Genomic DNA, 24,399 nt, shown 5'->3' on the forward strand with positions numbered 1-24,399 from the left:
AGTTATGTGACAATATTTGTTTATTAATGAATAAACGGGTTAACTTGACAATAATTCTCCCAGTTATTTACTATGTGATTCAGTGTGTTCATGATTAGAAACAAATGTTTCAAAATGAATGGGAACAAAGTATCCCTTATATGAAAGGTAACACACAGTGAGTGACGTGCAGAAGCAAAGTATTTTAAGCAGGTTGATATATAAACTTAACTTGGCCCAGAATGGCAGGGTCTTTCTGTCGGTGTGACATGGTTTATTACATGCACCATGTTACTGTAGAAGTATGAGCATGTACACTATTTATAAATATATATTCATACTGTAAGTTATTAGACTACATATACGAAATTGAATATCCTCATATACACTTGGAGGGTTGATGTGATAATCTGATAATATATTTACTGATGGAATTTTGATACTGCAATATATTGTAATAAATACTAACCTTCGTATGTCAATCAATCTTTTAGTTACTCACTAAAAGAGTCACAATAATTGTGGCTAAGGAATATATAGGGATATAACCAACTTTTCATTTATGAATGAACACAGTATGTGAAGTGTAAAAGCCAGATGTTTTGAGTATGCCATTATTCAAACTTACCTAGGTCTAATACAGCTGGGGTCATTTGCCAGAGTAACATGTTTGTGTATTGTCTCTTTGTTTATTAAACCGACTACATATGCATCACAAATAGAAGAGTTATGAATACTCAATATAGAATACAGTAAACTTTATTCATAGGATAGCAGTTGCCCTTAAGTGTCAGCTTATTGTATACACATTTTTCAATTCTTTTTTCACAATTTCTCAGTATTTTTCATTTTAACAATATTTCACTATAACAAGGTTTTAATAAATTTAATAAAGGTTATATTTTAGTTTACTTCAATTATTCTTTGTGTGCCTATATAGGACTTTCTTTCTCCTTTCGAGGAATTTGTAATAAGAATCCTCACAATGTCTGAGCACAACAGTGCCACCTGTGGTAGTTTAGCAGTACTGACTCATGCATGGAGCTGCTGTGCTCTCTCTGTCACTGTCTAACTCCTCCCACTTGTTTTAGTTCCTGATGTACTGATCTTTGCCAGAGCTGAGTGAAATGAGTGAACTAGTGATTAGTTAATTTTGAACTGATCATTTGTGATCTATCCATCACTACTACAATGCATTAAGATTATAATAACTGATGCCATTTTTGCACTCTATCATATTATTCACTCACAGTCATCACATTGTTGTAAAGATCATTAGAGCAAAAACAGCCCATAAAGAACTTGTCCAATCCCCACATTGGGTGAATTTTAATACACCAATATTACACAGGGGGGTAGTTTAAATTACACCTCAGTAGGATTAGGGGAAATTAATAATTTTTATTTTTCTAATGTATTTTTTCTTTCTTTAATACTTTGTATGTGTTGGTGACTATTTGTTGGTTCTTATGTGACAGCCACGCAGGGGGGAGTGCAGACATTGCATAAGTTACTGGCATGGTGCATTGTCTCCTTGGATCACTGGCTGAGAAATTCGAGGAGTCACAGGCAGTCTCGCCCAGCAGCAGCCACACATGGGATGGAGGATAGGAATTGACACGTGTAATGAGGTATGAGAAAATATAGTGTTAGATGGGAGAGCACAGTGGAATATGAAAGCACAGTGTGGCATGTGCTTATATGTAAAAAAAATATATATTATATATAAAATATGCTTATGCAAAGGAGCTAATACTAGCCCCCATGCTGCTTAGGTTAAGTCCGTCGAGAATCAAATAGCCAGCGGAGTCAAGCCAGCATTAAGAGGCATGGGGGCAGATGTATTAACCACCGAAGTGGCATCAGTGCACGTTACGTGCGCTGATACTGCTTCTCCCCCATGTATGATTGGGGGGCTGGTGCACTAGGCTGATGCGCTGTGTGCTCTACCAGGGATTGCCAGAGGGAGGAGTTGTCACTTTCTGCTACAGCCAATGTTAATACATCTCATCAGTCCTCAGGACCCCGGGTGTGTGGGTTCCTGAGGACTGAGTTTGAGAACCACTGCTATAGCATGTCACAGAAATACCAATGTTTCAGAGCATGTTCAAGTGAGTGCCGGTCCTAATTATCTCTCTCTACTATATATCATCTGTATTTGGATAATGGGTTCCTCCTCCTGTAAATCATGATCATTGCTGATAATCCAGTGCAACCTTAAAAATTGCGAAATCGGGATAGCCTTATCTAAGAAATCTAGTGACCAGCCGGTTGCTAGGCATTTCTTAGAAGCCAATCATAGTCTGGCATCTCTTAGGTATTGTATTATTGACCACATCCCGACGTGGATCAGAGGAGGCGACAGGTCACGTAAATTACTCCAATTAAAATCCAAATGGATATTTCAGTTAGGGACAATGGCCCTCATTCAGAGGCGCTCGCAAGAAGTGAGCGCTCGTTCTGAATGAGGGCGGCCGCTTGTATTTTTAAGGGCTGCCTCCTGGTCGCTAGCTAAGCTGTGGGTTACATCGACAGCCGGCCCTTTTGTAGTGAGCGCCGGAGCGAGAGAGTTTCTCTCTTGCTCCGGTGTTTGTGCACGCGCAGTGCGGCCGCTGTGCATGCGCAGGGCCTAAACATCGACCCGGTTGCGAGTGCTCAGCGCTTGCGACCGGGTCTGAATGAGGACCAATGTCCCCTTTGGGTTTAAATGAATCCTTAGGTTTACATGCATTTCTCTAGATAGGTCTGACATACATGTGTTATTTCGTATGTGTGGTATAGGTTATGATGTATATTATATTTTTCCATTGTTTGGTACTAGCTATTATTGAGATGGGACTGTTTCGTATTTTTACTAATGGTATCTTTGGACATATTTTTCTATTTAAATCATCATATTCTCTGGGTAGTCAGGTTAGATTACAATGTATCATCATAGTTTATCTTGTTGCTATGTTGCATGTTTGTTGCATTATTCTGATACAAGGAAGATATGCCTATGAGGGTTATTGCAACTTTTACTTCATTACAGCTGTTTGTTTTCAACTTTATTGGTGATGGTTTGGTGCACATTAATTAACGCTGATTGTTTGTGTTGCATGCAGACTTCTGACAACGTCACTTGTTTAGTACTTAAGGTGTGTTTTGTTACTGCTTGCTTTATCCTGACGAAAGAACTATAAAAGGTTCTGAAACGTTGACATACAAACTGGGAATTGTGGATTTATTGCAAGTCGTCAGAATGCTGCCTCTCTACTTGACTACATTAGTGTGTTCCCGAATGCAGAGATTCACACGAGGAGGGCACCTGATGCGGCTGTTTTATATCAGCAAGGGAGTGCCGACCATTACAGAAAGAATATTTATTATATATATAAAATATCGACGTTTTGATGCTTTAATGCATTTTTTTCAAGATATCTTGAAAACGATGCACTAAAGCATCGAAACGTCAATACTATACCTGCCTGGTGTTGTTTATTATACTGGAGTGCCGCCGACACAGTGATTATATTGGGGAAGTCATCAGCTTTCCACAGAGGGCACACAGGATTGTTTGATGTTTGCGTGGGAGTGCCATCCCAAGTGACTGTTTGTGTATATATATATATATATATATATATATATACACACACACAGTGTTCTCCCCAGAAATGTTTTTCCAGCCGGATGCATCAAGAATTAGCCAGGTGGTTCCTTCGCAATAATGCAATGTTTAAATCCTGACTGTATAATGATTGACACTATTATAACAATTTATATATTAATTTTCTTCTTCTTAGAGGCCCAGATACTGTTCCCACTTGCAGGCTACACAGAATATATTTTTTACAGCGCTCTACAGATACTGGCCCCACTTGCAGGCTCTCTTTAATCAGTTCAGGTGACTGTTCCCAACTGAACTTTTATACAGGACTTAGGCATCTTTGCGCCTCTGCACTGTGATGGACAACTACCCCCCTGCCCCAACCCCTGCTCAGTACTCTCCCCTTACCTAATGCCATGTCCCCTGCCTGGCACCTCCCTCTGCCCCAATGCCGCATCCGCTGCCACGGAGCCTCCAAGCCTCCAATGTAAAGAATGTGACATCGGCACAGCTCGGCATTGCATCCGGCATCCGTTTCGTTGGCAACAGGACACATTTAGGGTGACCGGGAGTGCCGGGTGGTAGGCTGTTTCTGCTGGGCGTTGCGCCCGCAGAAAACAGCCTGGGGAGAACACTATGTGTATATATATATATATATATATATCTAAAATAAAACTAGTGGCAACCTGTTGAAATTGACAGTTAGTATTTTTTTTTAAGAATAAATTTCATATCAAACAACTAATGTAAACTTTATTTGATTGACAAAATAGGTTACAAATTCACTGAAAGACTTCAGTAAAGACAATGGCCCTGATTCAGAGCCGGTCGCTATTTGCGGTCGTTCGTTCCAAAAAAAGGGGTGGCTATTCAAATGAAATGTTCGCTCTTTGCGGTCTGTTCACGCCTCTATGTCTGAAAGAGCGAACAAAACTTGCGTTCGTTTTTTGTAAAAATATGCCCCCTGGCCGCTCGCATCCTACGTCATGTCCGCTATTTATTAGATTAATCGAGTACATCGACCAGCGTATGAACTGCTCGCTATTCTTGTGGTTAGTTTTTGCTACCACAATCTTGCGAGCAGTTCTGGCTATAAAATAACCCAGTGACGTGGTCAATGACGCTGCTGTATTAATTATGCACACCCTTAAAACGCCCGTTTTGACCTTTAAGCACGCCTGCGTTCGGATCTCCCTCACCGTTTTCAAGCACCTTCCCCTGTTACCACCCACATACGCCTCGTTCTGTCACTCAAAATAGCAGGCATTCGCTATTTAGCGAACAAACGATTTTCGGCCGCACTGACTGGTTCGCGCATGCGTATTACGATCCGTATGCATGCGCAGTTGGGCAAACATCGCTCGGAGCAAACGAGCGGCCGCTTACGAGCGGCTCTGAATCAGGCCCAATATTTTGAGTCCATCCATTTGCAGCAGGTAATCCAGGTGAATCCACGTGAGTGATATTTACTGCATCAGAATCCTTTGGCAGGATCGGATTGGATCCGATGTTTGGAGACAATTGGATTGGAACTGATGTATCTAGACAGTCAAGTTGGAACTGATGTTAATGAATTGAAGAACTGGATCGGTTTGAGACTGATGTTGATAAATTGAAGTACTGGATTGCTTTGAGACCGATCAGGGTGAATTGAAGTACTGGATCGATTTGAGGCCAATGATGATGAATTGAAGTGCTGGATCGGTTTGAGACCGATGTTTGAATATATGGGCTGGGACCGATGATTGGAGATATCTGCTCGGACCGATGATTGGAGATATCGGCTGAGTCCAATGAGTGATGTATACAGCACAAGCGGACTTCAGCGTTAGCTGGAACAAACAACAGAGGTAAATCATAGGAGAAACTAATAGAATATGGGAAAAATTAGTTGGGATCGTGACAGGTAAAGGATTTCTCAATCTTTCAGTTCGTATTCGGACAGGGTTTGAATGTTAGTGCCATATATTGTTTCAGTAATGTCACCCTTGCATAACATTTCATTCTGTATTTACAGTGGTGTCACAAGGGGGGTGCGGGGGGAGTGGTGCGCACCCAGGTGTCACCCACCAAGGGGTGACACCAAGGTGCAGACTCCCCCTCAGTGACAGGAGCCAGGTGCTGCACTGTATAATTAAGTGCAGCACCGGACTCCTGACACTGAGTGAGCCTGGCCAGCACTCCACACAGGTACCTCCTGCCCCCCCAGCACCTCCCCTAAGAAATAAATACGGGAGTTTGTCCCACGAGGCCATGCCCCCGCCCACGTGGTCACGTCCCTGTCCACATGGTCATGCCCCCTGTCCATGTGATCATGCCCACGCACAGCATCACTCCCCGCAATGTCACCTAGTGCGGGGAGGGATGCTGTGCACATGACACCGTGGGTAGGGACGCCACTGGGTATTTAAATAAAAGGCGAACTTGGAACATTGGCACAGCCAAAACAAACCACAAATAGAAATTCAGTGAATGCAACCTCATTACGGTTGTACGCATGTTCTGTGTCAAGAGATACATTTCGATGTGTGGCCATAGTGGGCACGATTTCAGACAGTTCTCAATAATGGTTCCGCATGCTGAGTGAGGGACTATGGATAGAACTTGTCGGACCAAGTCAGCGATGTCTGTGTCCTCTAGGATGTAGTCATTGTAGTCATTGTCATGTCCTGGCAGATGAATAGCTAACTTGTGGACAGTATATGATTTTGTTTGCTTTTGGAACTCAAGTAACCTCCAACATGCCTCAGGTGTACGCACATAGCACATGTTGACAAATCGTATAATCTCATCATAATCAGCTCGTCCATCTGGGGCAATGTTCACCATCTTGACATTTATACTATCGTAGCCTTTGTAGATATATTTGTGTAGGTACTTTACTGCTTTAACTGTCGAACTTACTCCTTTGTGATTTCAAGAAAATTACCATTAACTGTGGTTAGAAGGTTCTGCCATTGATTCTTTGCTTGTAGAAGGGATAACCATTGCAGTTTTCCTTTGTCACAGCTGCGTAAGGTTTCAGGAAATTCTTCTTACATTTGCCATTTTTCATACATGGCGACATTGGATTGAGCGCTCCGCAAGGGCCATGGATCATGCAAGACTTTACAGTTCCGAACAGGACAGTCCTATCAGATGATGGAAGTTGTGCTAAGACAACTTTATCAATGTGTTTAATCTCGCGTATTGCATTTTCTTCTGCCAGGGTGAGAAGCATGTAGCAATGAGGCAGTCCTCGTTTCTGGAATATGATTATGTATAGGTTATAGATCATCATTGCAAAGACCTCTTTCTTGGTCAAATCAGAAATGAACTCATCATGTTTTGCTTTGAATACTCAAACAATAAGTTCAGGTCTGAAATTGGAGTTGTGTATTCAAGATTCTCAGTTATCTCTTTCCATTTTGCATTACATGTGAAATTGATCAACAACGATGGTTTGTGTCATGACCAGCTGTATGGAATTCCCTACTGAGGGGTGGAAGCTGTGGTTCTGGGCTTAAAGAGGAAATCTGAGATGTGGGGCCTGTACACAAGGTCTCCTGATCCACGAATACCAGTTGTTAGCGAGACCTGACCAAAGGTGCAGAGTCTAACCAGCCAGGAGGTATTCACCAGTGACCCCTCCAAGTGGGATTGTCACAACTCTCGGATGGATTATGGATGTGGCCCATATTTAGGGAGTTGGCTAGACCTATGCCTGAGGCGCAGAGTCTAATGTGCCAGCGGTATTCACCAGGGCCCCTCGCAAGGAGGTATGGACTTGGCTGCGTCCGACACACAAGTCTTGGCCCTCAAGATAGGTTCCCTTATACAGGTGCTGGTAAACTCTGGATGCAGTGGTGGAGACATATAGCTTAGTCGACAGGCTGGGTCAGAACCAAATGGACTAGACGGTACCAGGGAGCAGGCGTAAACAGGTCACAGGAAATAGCCAAAGTCAAAACCAGATTATCAGATGCAGTACCAGGGGGTCAGGCAAAATCAGGGTCACAAACGAAGCCAAAGTGAGAAACAGGTAATGGAATATCACAGGAACAATGGAGTATGGTAAATAAGCCTATACTCTGGCACCTGTGTGCTGCCAGAGACACCCTCTTATAGGGAGTATTGAAATCCCACTCGAAACGCGATTAGCATTTGGCGCACCTGCCTCTTTACATCTAGAACAGGACGGCGCGCGCGCTCCTAGGAGAGCCGCGCCTGCCTGTCACAGTCGCTGGAGGGAACCGGAAGTATCGGCAGCAGGCGCCCTGAACTCCTTGCCAACTGCCTGACATTACCCCCTCCTCTAGGGGTGGGCACCGAACACTCCACAAATGGTTTATCAGGAACTTCTGATGGAATTTCTGAAGTAATTGAGGTGCATGAATGTCTGAAGCCTTGACCCAACAACATTCCTCAGGATCATACCCCTTCCAATCAACCAAGAACTGAACAGATCCCCTCGACAGTCTGGAGTCTAAGATCTGTTTTACCTCATACTCCTCCTGATGGTCCACTGAAATTGCTGAAGGGGGACTGCGAGGTACTGAGAAACGATTAAGCACCAGGAGTTTTAGAAGGGATACATGAAATACGTTACGTATCCTAAGTGTACCAGGTAATTTGAAATGAAATGCCACTGGATTAATCACCTGAAGAATCTGGAAAGGACCGATGTACCTGGGAGCAAACTTCATAGTGGGAACTTTTAATCTCAGATGCTTGGTTGACAGCCAAACTTTATCACCAGGATTTAACAACGGACTCCGCCTCCTTTTACGGTCTGCAAAAAGTTTATACCTGGAAGAGGCTTTACACAAATTCTTTTTTACCTCCTTCCAGATATTACAAAACCGATTCACTGTACCACACACAGCAGGAAGTGGTACTGACAGCAGGCCTGGTAACTCGGGTAATAGTGGATGCAGACCATACTGAGTAAAAAATGGGGAATGTCCTGACGCTTCATGATACAAATTGTTGTGGGCAAACTCAGTCCAAGGCAGCAGAGAAACCCATTCATCTTGATTGGCAGAAACATACATTCGAATAAACTTCTCTAATTCTTGGTTTATTCGTTCCATCTGGCCATTGCTCTGTGGATGGTAGGCTGAAGAGAAGTTTAACTTGATGCCAAAGCACCTGCATAGAGTTCTCCAAAATCTAGAGGTAAATTGTACCCCCGGTCAGAAACAGTGGATCTCATTCAGAGTCGGTCGTTGCGGCCGCTCGGTCGTAATGTAAAAGGGGCCAGATATGCAAATGAAGCGCTCGCAAGTTGCGTCATTAAGATGGGGTCGTTAGCTGGATGAGCGAGGGGAGGATGCTGCCGTAAGACTAAAAATACGCCCCCTTCTCGTTCATATTACACATCATCTCTGGGCATATAAGGATTAATCGAGACCATCGGGAACCATCGGAGCTGGTCGTATAGCTTAAGGTTGTCCATACCCTCTCTTAAGCACTACGATCAAGTCAGTGTGAAAACCTCCCATGTCACATGTGCCATGACACTACTTAGTTAATTATGCACTCCCATAAAACGCCATTTGCATAGTCAGGCACGCCTGTGTTCAGATCTCCACTCCCCCGTTCACAAGCACCTTCACTTGTTACCACCCACAAACGCCTCATCCTGTCACTCAAACTAACGACCTGGCTGTGTTCAAGGAGAGAGCAATTTCTGATCGTAATAGCTAGTCTGCGCACGCGCATTGCGAATTTTATGCATGCGCAGTTTAGCGAACATCGGTGGCGTACGATTGAGCGGCTGCAACGACCGACTCTGAATGAGGTCCTGTATCTTTAGGAAACCCGTGCAATCTAAAGATTTCCCCAATAAACACTTCCGCTAACTTAGGTGCTAAAGGTAGCCCTTTTAATGGCACAAAGTGAGCAGCCTTGGAGAATCTGTTCACCACCACCAGGATAGTATTGAACCCTTGGCATGAAGGTAGATCCGTCACGAAGTCCATGGAAATGTGAGTCCAAGGACAATCAGGCACTGGTATAATGGCAACAGAGGACGAGATGAATGCAGAGGAATCTTGTGCTGAGCACAAATTTGACAGGCTGCCACAAAATCCTTAACATCTTGACAAACTGTTGGCCACCAATACCCCCTGAGAATTAATTCCAGAGTTCTATTGACTTCTGCATGCCCACTAAAACGTGAAGAATGTGCCCATTGCAGCAACTTGGATCGGGATTCAGGTGCTACAAATGTCTTCCCTGGTAAAATCTTGACCTTGTTGGTAACAGCCATGAAGCAAGCAGGATTTAGAATAGCCTTGTCCTCCTTTAATTCCTCCATCTCATCAGAACTGAATGCTCGAGATAGTGCATCAGCCTTCACATTCTTATTACCCGGCCGATAGGTAATCACAAGATTAAACCGATCAAAAAATAATGACCACCTAGACTTGCGGTAATTTAAACAATGGGCCATCTTGAGATACGTCAAGTTCTTATGATCAGTATATATGGTCACCAGAAATATATCTCCCTCCAACAAGTATCGCCATTCCTGAAGAGCCAACTTGTTGGCCAGTAATTCCTTATCTCTGACCACATAGTTCCTTTCTGGTGCAGAGAACTTTCATGAGAAGAATCCACAGGAGTACCACTTGTTTTCCCTATCCTTCTGCGACAGCACTGCCCCCACTCCAACCGTGGAAGTGTCCATCTCCAAAAAAACAGGCAAAATCACAATTAGGTTGCCTCAGAATAGCTGCTGAAAGGAAACACTGTTTCAATTGGGTGAATACTTCCTCTGCCTCAGACAACCATACATGAGTGTCTTGACCCTTTTTGGTAAATGCAGTGATGGGGGCTGCGATGGATGAATAGTTCCTGATGAACTGGAGGTAGAAATTGCAAAACCCAAGGAAGCGTTGTATAGCTTTCAATCCGTCTGGTTTACAATGGCAGCAAGCTTTTCTGGATCCATCCAAGACAGGAACCCGAAATGATATATCCCAAAAATGTTAATTCCTTTTGATCGAAGGAGCATTTCTAAAGCTTGCAAAAAAGCTGATGAGCTCGGAGTCATGACGGCACTTCACACACATGTTGATGGTGACTTGCAATATCCTCTGAAAATATCAGGATATCATACAGATACTGTATACCACCATGTACTTGTACAACAGATCCTGGAAGATATGGTTCATGTACTTTTGGAATATAGCTGGAGCATTGATTAATCCAAAGGGCATGACTAAGTACTCGTAGTGGCCATCACGAGAGTTAAACGCCATCTTCCATTTGTCCCCAGACCGGATTCTAATTAGGTTGTATGCCCCACGGAGATCCAGTTTGGTAAAAATCTTTGCTCCTTTTATTCGATCAAAAAGTTCAGAAATCAGTGGTGATTGCATTCAGGCCCTGGTAGTCGATGCATGGCCTCAAACCTCCGTCTTTCGTCTTAATGAAGAACAAACCAGCTCCAGCGGGTGATTTAGACTCCCTGATAAACCCTCGCTCCAGATTTTCCTTAACGTATTCAGTCATCACCTGGGACTCGGGAAGCGAAAGGGGAAAAATTCTTCCATGGGGCGGTACCTTCCCAGGCAGTAAGTCTATAGCACAATCCCACTCTCAGTGGGAAGGTGCTTTTTTATTGAACACGTCTCTAAAGGATTGATAAGGAACTTCTGGAGAGATGACTGAGCTTCGAATGGCACAGTGAGGAGGCTTAACCGATGATAAACAGAACCCATGGCACTGAGAACCCCATGACAGGATTTGAGGTTCATTCCAATCTAGAACGGGAGAATGCTTGCGGAGCCAGGGGAGACCTAGAATGACTGGACTCTCGGCTGACTGAAGAATGTAGAATGGTATCAACTCTCGATGAAGAGCCCCTATTTGATGGTGACTTCCATCATCTGTGAGTGAATGGTAGCCGTAGGAAGTTTATTCCCATCCACTCCGATGATGCAAAGGGGATTTTCCAGAGGCATACTAGCAATACCCAACTCTTGGACCTTTTTAGCTGTAATGAAATTGCCATCAGCACCCAAATCTAAGAAGCCTTGACTACTTCAAAGGAGTCTTCCACGGCCAGGGTTACGTCGATGAAAAACTGAGAAGTAACTTTGTTTTTTGGGGTGTATTTCAACGCACCTAAACTGACTACCCCTCGATCATTTAGGCCTTCTCTTTTCCCAGACGCTTTGGACAGCCAGAGAGAAGATGGCCTGATTCACCACAGTACAAACAAAGCTTATTTTTGAACCTCCTTTCTCTTTCTGTGGCAGGGAAGTGACATTTCCCAATCTGCATGGGTTCTTCTGGAGACTCAGTAGGTGCCATGAATCGTGGAGCCAGCTTAAAAGTGAAGCGATGAGACTGTTCCCTTTCTTGTGCTCTCTCTCTCTGTGGCGAAGGTCTACTCGGATACACAAGGAAATCAAGTCATCCAAGGAAGTTGGCAACTCCCTAGATGCAATGACATCTTTAATTTGATCCGACAGTCGCTGCATAAATGCAGCAACCAAGGCTTCATTGTTCCACCCCAACTCTGAAGCAAGGGTTTGAAACTGCACAGCATACTGTCCCACAGATTGGTTTCCCTGCTTCAGCTGCAAGATGGCCGACCCTGCGGAGGATACTCGCCCAGGCTCATCGATGACCTTCCGGAAGGCTCTCAGAAACTCGGCACTGTTGTTGACGAGCGGATCATTCCTTTCCCACAATGGAGAGGCCCAAGCCAATACTTGACCTGACAACGGCGAGATCAAATAAGCAACTTTTGTCCTGTCTGAAGGAAAACTTGCTGCCTGGACTTCAAACTAGATCAAGCACTGGTTCAGGAATCCACGACAGCCTGTCGGATCCCCATCATACTTTGTTGGATTTGGAATCCGTATCGGTGCGGAAGCCCCTGCGGCCGGTGCCGTAGTAGATGGACCTGGTTGTACCGGAGGTGCTTGAGCAACACCGACTTGCTACATCAGAGTCTGCAAACACTGCATAATCTGAGCCTGGCCTTGTTCCTGCTTCTTGACTCTAGCAAGTAAGTTCTCAAGCAGATCTCGTGGTGATGGATTACCAGTAGCATCCATGTTTTTGGCCAGAGTATTCTGTCACATCTTCGGATGGATTATGGATGTGACCCGTATTTAGGGAGTTGGCTAGACCTATACCTGAGTCTAAAGTGCCGGCGGTATTCACCAGGGACCCTCGCAAGAAGGTATGGACTTGGCTGCGTCCGACACACAGGTCGCAGACCTCAAGATAGGTTCCCTTATACAGGTGCTGATAAACTCTGGATGCAGTGGAGAAGACTTATAGCTTAGTCGACAGGCCAGGTCAGAACCAAATGATCTGGATGGTACCAGAGAGCAGCTGAAAACAGGTCAAAGGGGATAGCCAAAGTCAAAACCAGAAATCCCGCGCCAAACGCAATTAGCGTTTGGTGCGCCTGCCCCTTTAAATCTAGAGCATGACGGCACGGGATGGTACTCACGGGAATAGAGAGCTTTGCTACTGTGGCCCTAGAGGATACTTCTTACAAGGATTATGCTATACCTTTGTATAGCTTCCAATATATACACCGGAGGATCTAGGAAGCACAATGGCACTGAGGATCGGATGCTGTAGTGACAGCAATACTGAGGCTGGACGCTGTAGTGACAGTGGTACTGTGGCTGGGTGCTGTAGTGACAGCAGAATTAACAATTACTTTGAACACAGGTGAGATGTCTAGGACGCACTTCTGCTCAACGAGGTGGCAAATGATTTGCAGACAGGCGAGATGTTGAGGACGAACTTCTGCACAACGAGGTAGCAAATGATCCGCAGACAGGCGAGATGTTGTGGACGTACTTCGACACAATGAGGTGGCCAAATGATCCGCAGACAGGTGAGATGTTGAGGACACACTTCTGCACAACGAGGTGGCAAATGATCCACAGACAGGTGAGATGTTGTGGATGCACTTCTGCACTATAGTAAGCACTGGTAAGCACAGGGAAAACACGAGGTTGGACCTGGAACGAGATCTTCAGTAGACACTGGAAAACTACAACATTGCTCAGGAAACTTCCAGTGGTCCGCAGACTGGTTTTATCCCCTGCAGTAGCAGATTATTGGTGGACAGCGTCAGCTAACCACCGTCATGCTACCATTGGGTATGGAGTCATCAGGTGATGCAAACTGTCATGGCCGCGTCCATGACGGCAACCGCAGAAACCAGGCACAGCGCAGTCCAAGGCAGTTTATATGGCATGGCGTTATCCTCCGCTGCACCTGATGTCTGACCCCATGGGAGATCAGGGAAAGCCGGCGCAAAGATGAGCAATGGTCGATCCTAGGCCGCAACCTGACAATTTGCCGAAGGCACGGACTAAAGCTATAGGGGTGTGGGGTGTATTATCTTTATGGGGTTGTGTACTAATTTTGTATTGGGGTATGTTAAAGTTTTTTGGGGATAGTGTTATGTTGTGTGGGTGTGTGGGGGTGTTTTGTAGATGATAATGAAGGGGATATATCAATGTTCAGTTGGGATTTTGGAATTTGTTTATATATATATATATATATATATTGTGATAGGATCACTGGTAAAGTGGTCTGTGGCAGGTACATTTGTCCCAGATTCCTGTCTTTTGTGTTTTAAACCCCCAGGAGAAAGTCTGCAGTGTAGCAGGCTTGAGTTTCGGCTTTTTGAAAAGCCGGTTTGGGACCTGGGGGTTATGGGTGAGAGGAGAGGGAGGGCTCCACCCACGGCCACTCCAGGTTTTGGTTCTCTTAGCCTGGTAACAGGCTTGTTAGGGTTTCCACCTGAGAGTGGCCAATATAAGCCTAGTGTGTTGAGGGCTGATTGTCTCACCTGGGAGAGCAGGCAGGGAGTTTGCTCAGAGACACTTGGAAACCTAACTGTGAGTGTTGTGCTGTGCTTTTGTTGCTGGCGAGGGCATTAGGCCCTGCCAGGTTCTGGTAGTGAGGGAACTACCTGTGAAGTTAGTGCCCCGAAAGGGCTAGGATTTATATTTATGTTTTCTTTATATTTCTGTCATTGTACAATAAAGACTGGTGCCGACCAGCTTGTACTTGCATCCAGACTGGTGTGCTGCTTCCCTGCTGCTGTGTGTGTGTGTAAGGAAGGAGTCCTCTACCCAGGAGAGGGACCCCATAACCTAACTGTGTCACAATATGGTGGAGAATGCGGGCACCCACACACACTGAAGTTGCAGCAAGAGGAAAACTTTCCGTTTAAAAATTAAAGGGACAGACACCCAATTTGTGAGTGTGGAAATAACGCTGTGTCCTTGGAGTCCCATAGAGGAGGCGTCAGCCCATGCTCAGAGAGGCAAGGTTCAGCTTCCAACCTACACCCCAGGACAAAATGGAGGACATTATTAAAGCCCTGCTCCAAGCTACAGCAGCTCAGCAGGAATCTACCAGAGCTCAGCAGGAATCTACCAGGGCTCTGCAGGAATCCACCAGGGTGCAACTGTCGGCCTTGGAGACAGCCCAGGGGCAACAACAGGTTGCCATCGAGGAAACCCGCCGGGCCTTAGCGGAAAACAGCCAGGCCATAAAAGAGGTGGTACAGCACCTGATCGCCCGGCCCAGAGATGTTGGTACTGGTCCTCCCACCACCACTCACTCCGTATGAGCCAGTCACTTCCTCCAGAAGATGACTTTGGGCGATGATGTGGAGGCCTATCTCACCGCATTTGAAAGAACGGCCGAAAGGGAGAGTTGGCATAAGGAGCAGTGGGCAAGTCTGGTGGCACCTTTTTTGTCTGGGGCGCCACAAAAGGCCTTATGCCTGGCTGATGCCAAGGACTATAAAAAACTAAAACAGGAGATCCTAACTCGCTTGGGAGTCACCACCTTTGTTCGTGCCCAACGGGTCCACCGCTGGGAGTTCCATATGGACAAGCCTCCACGTTCACAGATGCATGATCTTGTCCATCTGTCCTCAAAATGGCTACAGCCCGAGACGCTGATGGGACCACAGATCGTGGAAAGGGTCGTGATGGACCGGTACCTGCGATCATTACCTGCGACTCTGCACAAGTGGGTGAGCCATGCAGACCCTAAGTCCGTGGACCAGTTGGTCGAGCTGGTGGAGAGGTACGTGGCAGCTGAGGAGCTGATGAGTATGCCCCACCGAGCCCCGATGGCGCACCGGCGAACTCCCACAGACACTGGTAAGACTGTTCCAGGGGAGAAGGGTGCTGGGCGGTGGAATGTACCTAAGACTGAGGGTGTAGAACCTGGAGACAGGCCTGCCAGGCCGGGAAGGTTCTTGCCCCGTAAACAACTAGACATTAATATGACTCAGTGTTTCCGATGTGGTGGCTTCGGCCATATTGCCGCTAATTGTGCACTTACAACTGAACCTATGCAATGTGATACTGCTCATGTCTACCGTAGGGGGTCTTTCTTTGCACAGATAGCCTGTACGGCTGACCGGCAGGCTGAGACTGATAAGCACATGTGTGTACTCACTGTAGATGGCAACCAAGTAGAGGCACTGTTAGACTCTGGTAGCTTGGTGACACTTATAAAAGCTGAGCTGGTGAACCCCTTGCGGCGTGAGGGGAAAACTGTTGGTGTGACCTGCATACATGGGGATACTCGATATTATGTTACTGCCGAGGTGAACATCGAGACACCATGTGGTTCTGCTATAGTTTCTGTAGGTTTGGTACATGGTCTGATGTACGATGCAATATTGGGGAGAGACTTTGCTCACTTCTGGAAGTTGTGGGAAAGCCGTTTTGTTCCAGAGGTGAACAACCCCGATCCATTTGAGAAGGTTGTCGATGTAGTGGAGGAGGGAGTTTCTTCTGAGTCAGAGTTATTCCCTTTTTCTACTATGATTGGCGAACTAGAGAATGCGGAGTGTGACGGTGGCCCGCCAACTGATGTGCCTCCCATTGAGGTGGGAAGTGTTGTTGGGCCAGGTGATCATCTGCCTGATTTAGAGGTCAGAAGAGAGGTCTTTGCCATGGAGCAGTTGAATGACCCTACTTTGGTAAAAGCCAGGGAGAATGTAAAAGTAGTTGATGGTAAACCCGTAGACCCTGATAGTCCTTTGTCCTATCCCCACATGGCAATGTGGCAGGATTTGTTATATCAGGTGACTAAGAAGGGGGAAGATGTTGTGGAACAACTAATAGTTCCCAAAGCCTACAGAAGAACAGTGTTGGATCTGGCCCATGGTCATATAACGGCAGGCCATCTAGGGGTAGAGAAAACCACTGAGCGAATAATGCAGAGGTTTTTCTGGCCCGGGCTTCATAAAGAGGTATCTGACTTTTGCGCATCCTGCCCTGAGTGTCAGTATCATGCTCCCAGGCCACATTATAAGGGTCCACTAGTTCCATTGCCTATCATAGAGGTGCCGTTTGAAAGAATAGCGATGGATTTGGTTGGACCCTTAATGAAGTCTGCCAGGGGACACCAGTATATTCTGGTCATAATGGATTACGCTACCAGGTACCCGGAAGCGATCCCGTTGCGCAATACGTCAACCAAGACCATTGCCAGAGAGCTAGTTCATGTCTTTAGCAGGCTGGGTATACCTAAGGAGATACTAACTGACCAGGGTACACCGTTTATGTCCAAAGTCATGAAAGAGTTATGCCGCCTGTTCAAAATCAAACAGTTAAGAACTTCGGTTTATCACCCCCAAACCGATGGGCTGGTCGAGAGGTTTAACAAGACGTTAAAACACATGCTTAGGAAAGTGGTCGACAAGGGTGGTAGGGATTGGGACTACTTATTGCCGTATTTATTGTTGGCCATAAGAGAAGTTCCCCAGTCCTCCACCGGGTTTTCACCCTTCGACTTGTTGCATGGGAGACACCCAAGGGGGTTACTAGACATTGCCAAAGAGACATGGGAGGGGCAGTCTAGTCCTTACAAAACGGTGATTGAGTATGTTTCTCAAATGCAGGAGAGAATTGCTGCGGTAGTGCCGATAGTGAGAGAGCACCTGGAACAGGCTCAACAGGCACAGCAGAGGGTATACAACTACAATGCTCGGTTACGCAGCTTTGCTCCTGGGGACAGAGTGTTAGTATTGGTTCCCACTGTGGAAAATATACTTTTGGCTAAATGGCAAGGGCCCTTTGAAATCTTAGAAAGAGTGGGGCAGGTCAATTACAAAGTTTACCAGCCGGGGAAAAGAAAGCCGGAACAGATATACCATATAAATCTGTTAAAGCCCTGGAAAGATAGAACGGTACTGTCGGCCGTCCAAGACCCTCCAGTAAGTCCAGGGCCCTTAGTACCCGAAGTGACAGTGGCAAAAACCCTGTCGGCAATTCAACAACAAGAGGTCAAGGAGTTTCTGATTAGATAGGGTGCTGTTCTCTGACGTACCTGGGAAAACCTCGGTCATTAAACATGACATCATCACTGACCCAGGGGTTAAAGTTAATCTAAAGCCCTATAGGTTACCAGAAGCACAAAGAGAATAGGTGTCGAAAGAAATTAAAAATATGCTAGAGTTAGGGGTTATTGAAGAATCACATAGTGAATGGTCAAGTCCCATTGTGTTGATTCCAAAGCCCGACGGGAGTGTGCGTTTCTGCAATGACTTCCGAAAGTTGAACAGTGTTTCAAAATTCGATGCCTACCCGATGCAAAGAGTGGATGAACTGATTGAGAGACTAGGGACGGCAAGGTATTTAACCACTCTTGACCTAACCAAAGGGTATTGGCAAGTACTGTTAACCGAGAGCACCAAACAAAAGACAGCTTTTTCAGCACCAGAGGGCTTGTTTCAGTACAAGATGTTGCCCTTTGGGCTACATGGGGCACCTGCTACCTTCCAAAGAATGATGGACAGGATTCTAAGGCCCCATAGACAGTATGCGGCTGCTTATCTGGATGACGTGGTCGTTCATAGTCCTGATTGGCAGTCTCACTTACCCAGGGTACAAGCAGTGTTGGACTCCATCTATAAGGCAGGTTTGACAGCCAACCCAAAAAAGTGTTGTCTAGGCATGGAGGAAGTAAAATATCTGGGATACACCATTGGCAGAGGCCTGATAAAGCCTCAGCTCAATAAAATTGATGCCATACAAAACTGGCCACGGCCTCTGAATAAGAAGCAGGTGAGAGCCTTCTTGGGAATTACGGGGTACTACAGGAGGTTTATTCCCAACTTTGCCACCATGGCAGTCCCACTGACTGACCTGACCAAAGGCAAACAAAAAGTAATGGTAGAATGGAGTCCTGAGGCAGAGAGAGCTTTTCAGGAGTTGAAAGTAGCGTTGTGTTCCCAACCAGTCCTGATGACTCCTAATTTTGAAAGGGAATTCATAGTACAAACCGATGCATCAGAAGTAGGTATAGGAGCGGTCCTGTCCCAGAACAAGTAGAGTGAGGAACACCCTATTTTCTATCTCAGCAGAAAGTTGAATGTACATGAGAGAAACTATGCCACAGTGGAGAAGGAGTCGTTGGCCATAAAGTGGGCGTTAGAGGCTCTCAGGTACTACTTGGTCGGAAGAAAGTTCAAATTGATCACTGACCATGCCCCTCTGAAGTGGATGTCTGAAAATAAGGACAGTAATGCGAGAATTACAAGATGGTTCTTTGCGTTACAAACTTTTACATTTTCAGTGGAACACAGGCCAGGAAGCCAGCTGGCCAATGCTGACGCGTTGTCACGCGTTCATTGTTTGGGGGCTTCAGTTGTTCCGCCCCACTGGTCGAAACAAAGGGGGGGGATATGTGATAGGATCACTGGTAAAGTGGTCTGTGGCAGGTACATTTGTCCCAGATTCCTGTCTTTTGTGTTTTAAACCCCCAGGAGAAAGTCTGCAGTGTAGCAGGCTTGAGTTTTGGCTTTTTGAAAAGCCGGTTTGGGACCTGGGGGTTGTGGGTGAGAGGAGAGGGAGGGCTCCACCCACGGCCACTCCAGGTTTTGGTTCTCTTAGCCTGGTAACAGGCTTGTTAGGGTTTCCACCTGAGAGTGGCCAATATAAGCCTAGTGTGTTGAGGGCTGATTGTCTCACCTGGGAGAGCAGGCAGTGAGTTTGCTCAGAGACACTTGGAAACCTAACTGTGAGTGTTATGCTGTGCTTTTGTTGCTGGCGAGGGCATTAGGCCCTGCCAGGTTCTGGTAGTGAGGGAACTACCTGTGAAGTTAGTGCCCCGACAGGGCTAGGATTTATATTTATGTTTTCTTTATATTTCTGTCATTGTACAATAAAGACTGGCGCCGACCAGCTTGTACTTGCATCAAGACTGGTGTGCTGCTTCCCTGCTGCTGTGTGTGTGTGTAAGGAAGGAGTCCTCTACCCAGGAGAGGGACCCCCTAACCTAACTGTGTCACTATATATATATATATATATATATATATATATATACACACACACACACACACACACACACACACACACACACACACACACACGTGCATAAATATTGGGACATTGACTAAATTTTCAGATTTTGGCCTCTATTCACCACCACAATGGCTTTGAAATGAAACAAACAAACAAGATGTGATTTAACTGCAGACTTTCAGATTTAATTTGGACGGCGCTTCACAGTGCAGATGGACAATGACCCGAAGCATACTGCAAAAGCAACAAAGTATTAAAAAGTGAAAGTTAGATTTAGGATTGCTTAGTTTGTTCCTCCAACTTTTGGCCCCTTAAAAAGTGGGAGGCACATATTGAAACTGTTGTAATTCCTACACCGTTCACCTGTTTTGGATGTAATTACCCTCAAATTAAATCTGAAAGTTTGCTGTTAAAGCACATCTTGTTTGTTTCATTGCAAAACCATTGTGGTGGTGAATAGTGGCCAAAATCTGAAAATTCTGTCAATGTCCCAATATTTATGGACCTGACTATATATATATATATATATATATATATATATATATATATATTAATATATATATATATATATATATATATTATTTTTTTTAATTTTTTTCGAGCAAGAATTGCGGCACTCGTGGTCTGCGGTAAATGATCCTCAACACAGATGTACGTTTTAGTGCTTTATTAATATTCGCACTGTTATCAAATCAAGCACCAAAACGTCAGCATACATCTGCTGCGTTGTGGATCATTTACCATGGGCCGTGAGTGCCGCACCTCCTCTTGGAATATATTATCTTCATGTGAGGGCACTGGGTTTAGTACTGTATTGTAATTTTACTGTGAGTGCCAGATCTGTTGGACTAAAACGTCCAGCACAACCACTTCACACAGTATTCTGCGCCCAGTGCCCTCACAGACCAAAATCATGTATAGACCCCATAAGTGCAGCACTTATGGCTTGACGAAATAAAGTAGAATTTGGCAGATATATCCAATGTTTCAGTGCCTGTAATCTATGGGTGTTCCCTGATATAGATCTGCTTTATTCTACATTTATTTTGTCAATCCCTGTGTGCCGCACTTGCGTATATGTATATACTGTAAAAATATATAAAAAACAGATAGATAGATGGATACCTCAACGATTTTCAGTAAGGGAATATGCAAAAATCGTTTGTAGTTCAAAAAAATCGTTCATTACATTTAGTAAATGAATGATTTTAAACGATTTTCGTTAATTTTTACCCTAAAAAAATTAACAAAAATCGTTTACTACAATCGTTTATTTACTAAATTGTTGTGTGTGTATGCACCTTTAGGATTTAAATCGGGCGCTATAGTGGGATGCTATGTGGTGCAGCTGCCAATAGAAAAGGGTAGTCAATCCCTTTATAAGGTGCATTAGAAAAGATCAAAAAGATGGCGCTGCAGTGAAGTAAAAGGAAATGACAATATGCAATAGATTAAAAATAAAATTTAATAGACAATAAAAATCTGCACACACTAAAACATATATAAAAACCCACTTGGTGGAGCAAATTATTGGTACATAAAAACTGCAACTATGAGATCATACAGCTTCCGTTCCTATAAAAGACTGAGGGCCTGATTCAGAGCTGAACGCTCTGACCAGAGCGCTCGCTCTGAATCAGGGCCCTCCTCCATGAAAATGGAGCGGCCTCCTGGCCGCTCGCATAGCTGTGGGTGACCACCCACAGCATATGCGAGCGGCCAAAAAGATGGTCGCGATGGTCAAGACCATCGCGACCATCGGACTTGCGACGGAGACCCTGCGGTAGGGTCTCCCTGCCGCAAGCCCTGGAGTGATTTTGACTCTATCAGTGATGTCAGTGGGGCTGGCTTCAGACGGTAGGCGTTCCCATGAGAACGCCTCCGTCTGGCAGGCACGCCCCCGGCACGCACACCAAAGGGGGCGTGCTGTCAATCAACATCGACAGCACACCCCCTTTGCTGCGAGACCCGGAGCGATGGTGAGCCCGTCGCTCGCCGGGTCTCGCGCATGCACACGACGGAGCTCCCTCCGTCGGGCGCATGCGCAGTGGGGAACATCGACCCGCTTGCGAGCGTACTGCCGCTCGCGAGCGGGTCTGAATGACCCCCTGAGCTCGAATGAGTTCCAAACGACGATGGTAACTGCTGTAGTTTAAAAGATAGTGGGCAAAGGTCCGGTTAAGATGTATAGTTACCAGTCAGTGTACCGATAGAGGAATGCACTCCTGCCAGTGGAAAGGTGATGTCACAATGTGATCCTCAGAACATACAGTAATTTATGGGTCTCACCGGGTAAGCCCAAAGGTGTAGTCCAGCAGCTTGTGGAAGGTAATAAGACTGGTGGTTGGTTCGGAACGTTAGCAGAGTAAGTCCAAAGGCCAAAAGTTGCAATATAATTATAAAAGTTCACCCAGTGGGTGTAGCATAAAAGAAGGGGTGCCTCTGACATGTTTCTTTGCACCACAACGGCAACTTTATCTGTGGTGTACTGATCCAACTTATATACCTTTACCTTGATCAGCACCTGTGTGTAATTAACAGTGTGCTGGTGCAGATAAAAGGCAGTTTGTAAAAAAGGCATTAGTAAATAAAGGAGGCAGTCCTATTTGTGCATTATCTAAGTTGCATATACAGGGATGAGGATGGGACACAACATAAAATAAAAAGAAGAGCTTATTAGAGTTGCATTCACCCAGGTGAATCGTACCTGCAATAAATGTAGAAACTCCCAGGACAACATGTATACATCGTAAGAACAAGCATCTTTTTTATCTCGCTATGTGTATATCCATGGACCGCTTAAAATGAAATATAATGGCCTAATGAAATAAATCAACTACCTGTAATTGTAAGTGTAATGTATCTGTCTGTTTGGCTAGCCCCATGAATGTGATCACGTGACTGGAGGATCTCTAGTTACATAATGAGTCTGGAGAAAGAAACAGTGTAATTCTGATGTATATAATTGTGTGAAAGGCTGGGGGACCGGCTGAAAGAGAGCCATACTTTAAAATAGAAGGGGACCTGCTATGTAGGGTAGCAGTGATTCAAGGGAATCGAGTTAAACAGCTTGTGGTGCCACAAGTACATGTTCCTTAGCTATTGGCAGTGGTCCATGTACACCCTAAGGGTGAGTATTTGGGAGTGGAGAAAACTCTTAATTGGCTACTCCAGAAGTTTTTCTGGCCAGGCATCCACATGGCGATTAGGAGATAATGCCAAGCTTGCACAGTCTGCCAACAAACCTTATTATAGAGTTTCCTGGGTACCCTTTCCTATAGTCCCAGATTCAAAAGTTAAGTAACACTTAAGGGGTCACAGGGGCAGCAAAAGAGGGGTTCTGATGCCCGAGCGTCCATACACTTCTAGGGGTAAATTTACTAAAGTGAGAGTTTTTAGAAGTGAGTTTTAGGAGAGATGTTGCCCGTAGCAACCAATCAGATTATAGCTATTATCTTCTAGAACAGGGATGGGGAACCTCAGGCCCGGGGGCCGTATAAGGCCCGCGGAATCATTTGGTCTGGCCCTCTGAGCTTTTTCTGCTAGCCTAATCTGGCTAGCAGTGTGCCTAGAATGGCACCTGGCAGCCAGAATCTATGCAACAGTGCCGCCTGGAGTGTCCTTAGGACGCTTCAGACGGTCACACCGCTGCCTTTACAGCTCCCCGGAGCATCCTCAGGATGCTCTGGCTATAGCTGTAATCACCGGCAATTGAAGCCCCACCCTCCGTGTGACATCACATGGAGGGGGGGGTGGCCTGAACCAGACCTGCAAATAATGATCAGGCCCCCCTCCCAATAACACCCTCATCTGCCCATTAGTACTGTGGTGCCAGCACATGATCTTGCAGCACATCATTTGTCCACTATATTGCAGGGAGGGACTGAGGAGACTGCTTTAGCTCAGCGGACCCTCTGCGGCTGTACTGGGCTGCAGGGAGAGACTGCTGCAGGTGAGCAGCAGCAGTATCCTCTCTCCCTCTCTGCTATACAGTACTGCATGGGCCAAAAGTGAAGAACCCCCCTCCTAGTCCCGTAACTAGAAAACGGCTGGCATGACCAATAAAGAGGCACCAGCAGCCAGTCTGGTGCATGCGCATTGGAGATCTACCCTGCTTTGGAGCATCAACTTTAAACTAAATAGGGCGAAAATTGTTTTGTGATACGCTGTGAAAACAAGCGGTGTATTTCAAACTATTTTTGCTATTTTTACTAAATATAGCCCTATAGCTGCTATCAAATACTGTATGTGTGCTAGTAGTGTTATCTGTCAATTCATTTTACATTCAGTACAATTGGCATAAAAGGTTTCCTCTTTTCCTGTATTTCCAATTCATTTACTGAGAATTAAATTTCTTGGCTGCACAAAATAGATAAAGATTAATCTTGAATTGTAGACATTTTGTTATCTTGAAGTCATATGATTGCAAAATAAATTCCTCAGCTGAGCATCAGCCTCTCTCACAACACTCAGTAAGAACTAGATTACAGAAACAGAACTACCACCCAGTAAGTTTATCTCCTT

The 24,399-nt window shown here is 45.3% G+C and overlaps 1 protein-coding gene across 4 annotated transcripts in view; it reads left to right on the forward strand.

Annotated features, from left to right (window-relative positions):
- The first annotated feature begins 1,552 nt into the window (after positions 1–1,552).
- LOC148525498 (dipeptidase 2-like) overlaps positions 1,553–24,399 on the forward strand; it is a 243,976-nt gene continuing 221,129 nt past the window's right edge. For 2 of the 4 annotated variants that reach the window (XM_088470909.1, XM_088470912.1), the window contains exon 1: positions 24,340–24,383. Coding sequence is in view for 1 of the 4 variants with exons in the window: in XM_088470911.1 (XP_088327037.1) it covers positions 1,575–1,610 (36 nt within the window). In the remaining 3 variants the exon portion in view is untranslated. Of the gene's footprint in view, positions 1,611–24,339; positions 24,384–24,399 lie in introns of those variants that run through there. The other 2 variants (XM_088470911.1, XM_088470913.1) reach the window with 2 other exon arrangements.

The sequence above is a fragment of the Taudactylus pleione genome, unplaced genomic scaffold, assembly GCF_031769625.1.
Source record: "Taudactylus pleione unplaced genomic scaffold, aTauple2 ptg000106l, whole genome shotgun sequence".
NCBI classification, from domain to species: domain Eukaryota; kingdom Metazoa; phylum Chordata; class Amphibia; order Anura; family Myobatrachidae; genus Taudactylus; species Taudactylus pleione.